Genomic DNA, 5,971 nt, shown 5'->3' with positions numbered 1-5,971 from the left:
ACATACAAATAAACTGGAAAATATAAACAGAAAGACAGAAAGGACGATATAAAGATAGAAAATAGAAAGAAAGAATGAAGATTGAATGAATAAATGAATCTTACGAATCATCAAAAATTTTTCCGTTCTCCAAGTATCCTTTATAATTCACCTTTAACTTGTCCCCTCGTTTCACTTTTCTTTCACAATTTTCAGATTCCTTTAATATTTCAATTTTCACATCTTCAAGGGGTTCTTCCTTTTCTTCACAATAACATAGTGTCACCAAAAAGCACAGGAAAGCAAGTGGCAGAATAATGTTTTGTAGTAACCTCTTCATTTTTAACTGCAGAATGATCAAAAAACAGAGAACTCATATAAATGCTTTATTATTATTATTATTATCATCACTATTCATAGACACACAACAGATTAGACTGTTGGAAAAGAGAAATTCCTAATATCAAGTCACAACAAGTAACCTTAGATGCCAAGAACCCTTCTAAGTATTCTAGCTGTCCTTAATAACATTGTTTTCTGGAGATATACTATGTTTTATGCCTATTTCCTCTATTCATCTGTTCAAATATTTAGGGATAGTTCCCAATGCACCTATAACTACTGGGATATATTTTGCCCGCATTTCCATAGTCCAATGGCTAGGTTCTTGTACTTTGCTATTTTTTCTTTACCTCTCATTTTGCTTTTCTCATCATTTGGGACTGTAAAGTCAATCATCTGGCACTTTTTATTCTGTTTATCTACTACTATTAAATCAGACCTCCTAGCTTCTATTACTCTCTCAGTCTGAATGTTAAAGTCTAACAACATCTTATATTTCTTACTTTCGTGTACTTTACTAGGTTCATGTTCATACCATTTATCAGTATATTCAAATCCTAGCTTTCTATATAAATCCCAGTGGATTACTCTCCCTTGGTTGACATGTCTTTTCTTGTATTCTTTCTGTGCCAACATGCTACATTCACTTACTATATGAGTAAGTCATTTCTTGTATTCTTTCTGTGCCAATTATTATTATCCCATTCATTCACTCAACCTTTTGTTGTTTCTCTCCTTCCATTGCATTGTCAGATATTGGGAAAAAGTGAATATACTTGAACAAGCAGACACAGCAAATATTTATGCTTCCAGAAATGAAAACAAAAAAGAAGCATCAATATTTCAAATAAAATTAATAGTAAATGCAATTGTAAATGTTTTGCTAGCATTACTTATCAGAGAAATCACCCTGTATAGGCCAGATCTGAGAAGAGGAGAGACAGTGGAAGAAATATAATAGTACCCTCCTCTGGTTCAAGAAATACATCTAAATACAGAGATGGCTTTCTTAGGCCTCCAAAGGCACACTTGAAGGAAGGTCAGCCCAATGTATGTGAAATGACGTTTGCTCTATTAACCAAGGTAGAGTCATATGGGTGTGTGAATTCAGTCTTTGAGATCAATGATAAATTTAAGTGATGAGTGGATGTAGTGCATCACACATTTGCCTGCTGCCTCATGCTGCAGTGTATGAGAAAGCACACCACAAAGGGTACAATCAATCCATTGTTTTAGACACTGATCTTCACTTTATCATTACATTTATGGCACAAGAGATAAGTGCAGAGCTGACAGAAATAATGTGTTGGTGTAATTATATGCATATACGAATCCCTATGCCGGTCCTCACCTCCCCCATTCCTGAATACTGCAAAATTATTCCAGAACTGTACCACATTGTTTTGGAAGCAAAAGAAAGGAAGGCATTTTGTCTGATGCTACAGTACAGAGTTCAGTTCAGTTGCTATACATGAGACAGTAAGAGCCACCTCTGTGCTTCATGTCTAGAGAAACAGGAAAAGTAGAGAAAAAGGGGGTGGGCAGACAAAAATAGACTTAGTAACAACAACAGCAGACATCAGGTGCTGCCAAAAGAAAATCTTCAGTGCCAGGATCTTCATTTTGATTGTAGCAATCAATCATATTGATTACCATCAAATATAGGCTTGAACTGGTTGGTAGACTGTGACTGAAAATCAAAGAGATGCAAAAGATGAAAATGAAAGAATTAGCTTAAGCTGAAGGTGAGACATATAGAAAAGAGTGTCATAGCTCACTTCTGGAAGGTATGAGATTCACAAGTGGCAGAACACTAACGAATCCCTGATAAAAGTAATGACTGGCTTTGAATAAGATGAAGTGCAGATTGAGAAGGAAATATAGAGAGAATTCTAATGGTGATGAGATGAAAGACTAATGGTGAAATTCAATAACTTGAAATTAACCTACCTAAAGATATGGTATAGTTTTTGCCTAGACAAACACAAAGGATGCTCACAGACACTTTAGGCAGTCTCCATATTGCTGTAACATATCTACAAGGCAATTAGAGTCATGGGCCACTTTCATTTTATCTAGCTGATGGTTTGTTACCCATGTACATTGTTACAATTTGTTTTTATTTCTAATTTATTTGAATTTTTGTGCATTTTGACTAAATTCAATATATTGAATGACATTTTTTTTTCATAATTATATGTATGTATCTCTACAAATCTTGAAATCCCTTTATGATAAGTTTTCTTTGGATGAACAAGCCCTTATGGCAAATAAGGTGAAATTATTATAGGAAGGGTATCCAACTGTAGAAACACTGCCAGATCAGATTGGAGCCTGGTGCAGCCATCTGGTTCGCCAGTCCTTAGTCAAATCATCCAACCCATGCTAGCATGGAAAGCAGACGTTAAATGATGATGATGATGATGATGATGATGATGATGATGATGATTATCATCATTATAATAGTTGCTGTTGATGATTCATTCAGACATTAAAAAATTTTGCTTCAAGAATAAATACTTAATGCTTTTGAAGTGCAATTCTCATTATGCATAATTTTTCAAATGGACATTTTTCAACATTTTGAAATGTCCTCCTGGTATTGATGCTAAAAACACAGTTACTTTTTTCATAAATATTTCCATTTTCCTTTTATTAAGTCTCAATAAAAGATGGCTCCCCAAAGAGAAGACAATGAACAAAGCAAAGCAAAAAATGGGAAAATATATTAATAAACACAAACAAACCACAGAAATTGAGGGGAAATGAATAATGAGGTTTCAACCAAAAAAAAATTGTGTAATAGATTTTATGTTTGGTAAAATCAGCAAGTCATATGATCAAATGAAACTGTAAAGAACTCTGATATTTACAAGGATATTACCAAACAAGAAAATATTGGGTGTGAAATATTTTGCTGAAAGGACTAAGTATGTCAATATATCGAACACAACCTGGTTGCCAACCTATCATACTCATTCAGAGAGTTGCACAAGAGAAACAGAGAAATAAAGAAGCACACACTCACACTCATACACACACACACTATATATATATATATATATATATATTGAGGCTATGAGAGTTAATGGTGTCAAGAAGACCCAAAGGTGTCGGGTAGTGGTGAGTAAGTGCTATGGACAGACTATAGTCAAGCCCCAGGTTCGGCGATTATGCGAATGAGGAGTCCAACATAGGTCATATATTTGCATGCGTATATATCAAAAATTTACAGAATGAGATAAAAATCCAAGGCTGTGAAAGATTTCAGAACATTTATAAAGAGAAGATCTTACAGTTGTTTCCAGGATATTTTATATATCCCTTCATTGGAGACGGTGTGAGAAAAAGGTTAAGCAATAGTTATTCTAGAGAATATGCATGTCTACGTGTATATGTGTACATGTATATGCATGTGTGCATGTATATATATGCACACACGCAATTATACGCATGTGCAAGCCTGCATGCATGCCTCTATGCATGAAAGAATTTTTATATATGTAAAAATTAGATACAAATGAGTGTGTATATACGGGAATGCATGTAACAATTATTAACTTCTCAATCTCCATTTTTCTTTTTCATCTTTTATATATATATATATATATGTATATAATAATAATAATATAGATTTAATCAAAAGATTAAAAGTGGTACTTAAAATGTTTGTGGCACAAGAATTTGGTAGGGTAAAAACCAAAAACAAAATCAAGAGATTTGGTGAATAAAATTTGAAGAAAAGTAACAAAAATGTATTAGGTTATAGCTTCTTATGTGGTGTTCTCACTACATAAATAAATGAAGTTTGTACAAAACGTACATACTGCTATAACCTAATACATTTTTGTTGCCTTTCTTCAAATATATATATATATATATATGTATGTATGTATGTATGTATGTATGTGTATTAGTCATGTTTTAGGATATCATAGCCCAAATGCATAGGGAACTGTAATTTACCTGGTATTTCTTGGAGGAATTTGTCCAGGTACCATTTGAATGTTATGGGTCTTTGATTTTATTTTGAAATAATGCTGAAAAAGACAGGATCAGCTGAATTAGCAAGAATGCTATCTAGTGGTTTGGTGATAACAGGTTTTTTCAATTCTTGCAGAATATAAGATGGCACTTTTCTGCAGATCAACAACGGACGCCTTAGTTCCAATATCCTTCAGCCTCTTTGGTAGCAGTTTGGTTGTTGTACCAGTTATCACAAGAACAATCTAGGTCCTGATATTTCTGAATTTTATCATAAGTATCTACTGTCTTGTCATGTTTTATTGCAGTTTTACACTTTTCATTTTACTCTCTGTAACATGAAGAAATCTCATAAAATCCTAATATTATTATTCACCATCATTAGGCCATGAGCTGGGAGAATTGTTACTGTGCCGAACAAAAATTCTTAGCAGCATTTCTTCTGAGTCATTATATTCTGAGTTCAAATTCCATCAAGATCAACTTTGCCTTTCATCCTTTCGGGGTAAAAAAGAGAAGCACCAGTTAAGCACTGGGGCCGATGTGACTGACTAGCCTCTCCTCTAAAGTTTCAGGTTTTGTGCCTGTTGCAGAAACAATTATTATTAATCATCACATCCCCTGGCACCTCTTTGTGTTACTTTTCTGCAACTTTGAATCAACACTCTTTTACCAATACGGTCAAACAATACATTTGTAACCAATGGTTTAAGATTAGATATTATTGAGTAAGCATATTAATGTTTACACAATAATGAGTATTCTCTCTCTCTCTCTCTCTCTCTCTCTCTCTCTCTCTCTCTCTCTCTCTCTCTCTCTCTCTCTCTCTCTCTCTCTCTCTCTCTCTCTCTCTTTCTCTCTCTCTCCCTCTCTCTCTGTCTATCTATTTATCTATATATTTATTTCAATTTCTCTCTCAAATTAGGTACTAATACTATGAAACTGTTCTGAATTGATATTTGATTTTGTTCAGTAATATATAAGTGAGTAGATTCTCTTTTCTGTCTCACAAAGTAATGAGTCTCATCTTTGTTTGATGCTGATGTACAAACAAAAAATTACCATCCTGAACCACATCACAAAAAGACTATGAAGAAATTATTAAAAACCCTGGAATATTTAGTGCCAATGATGCATTTTGTAACAGACTATATCTAATATAGAAAAATAAACATATCAGCAGGTCATGAACCATGCATTTGAGAATCAGAAACTGCACCCTCGATACAATTGCCCTGGAACATTACAAACATATGGAAAAGATGAGTCAACAAAGGAGATATATGTACATAAAAGCTAGACCTTCTAGAAATCACAGCTAAATCTCATCTAAATCAAATTGCTCTTAACACTAAATAGTCAACTTAGCCATGGCTAGAATGCTTCAAATCAATGGTTCCTAACCTTTTTTGCTTCACAGACTGGATTCGTGTAAGACAATTTTTCCATGCATTTGGGGATCATATGTATGACAGAACACAATAACATGCATAATATGTAATGTAATTATTACATATTTAATACATATATATTGCATTCATAATGCAAAAATACCTTGTAGACGGCTGCAATAGTCTGCAAAATAGAAATAAAATTTTGAAATTCATTCTTTTGGTGTAGCCCAACACCAAATGACCCTGATCTGATACTAGTCCACAGCCTGGTC

The 5,971-nt window shown here is 33.7% G+C and overlaps 1 protein-coding gene across 2 annotated transcripts in view; it reads right to left on the bottom strand.

The window, feature by feature from the left end:
• LOC106877302 (FK506-binding protein 2) overlaps positions 1 to 5,971 on the bottom strand; it is an 18,374-nt gene that overhangs the window by 11,840 nt on the left and 563 nt on the right. Inside the window, exons 2-3 of one of the 2 annotated variants that reach the window (XM_014926170.2) lie at positions 4,288 to 4,361; positions 105 to 325 (exon numbers count right to left, since the gene is read on the bottom strand). In XM_014926170.2, the coding sequence (XP_014781656.1) occupies positions 105 to 319 (215 nt within the window). In that variant the 5' untranslated portion in view covers positions 320 to 325; positions 4,288 to 4,361. The remainder of the gene's footprint in view (positions 1 to 104; positions 326 to 4,287; positions 4,362 to 5,971) is intronic. The other variant, XM_052966827.1, reaches the window with a different exon arrangement.

This window comes from Octopus bimaculoides, chromosome 3 (genome assembly GCF_001194135.2).
Source record: "Octopus bimaculoides isolate UCB-OBI-ISO-001 chromosome 3, ASM119413v2, whole genome shotgun sequence".
Classification (NCBI taxonomy): Eukaryota; Metazoa; Mollusca; class Cephalopoda; order Octopoda; family Octopodidae; genus Octopus; species Octopus bimaculoides.
Note: the sequence above shows the minus strand (reverse complement) of the source record. Positions and strands in the feature narration are given on the sequence as shown.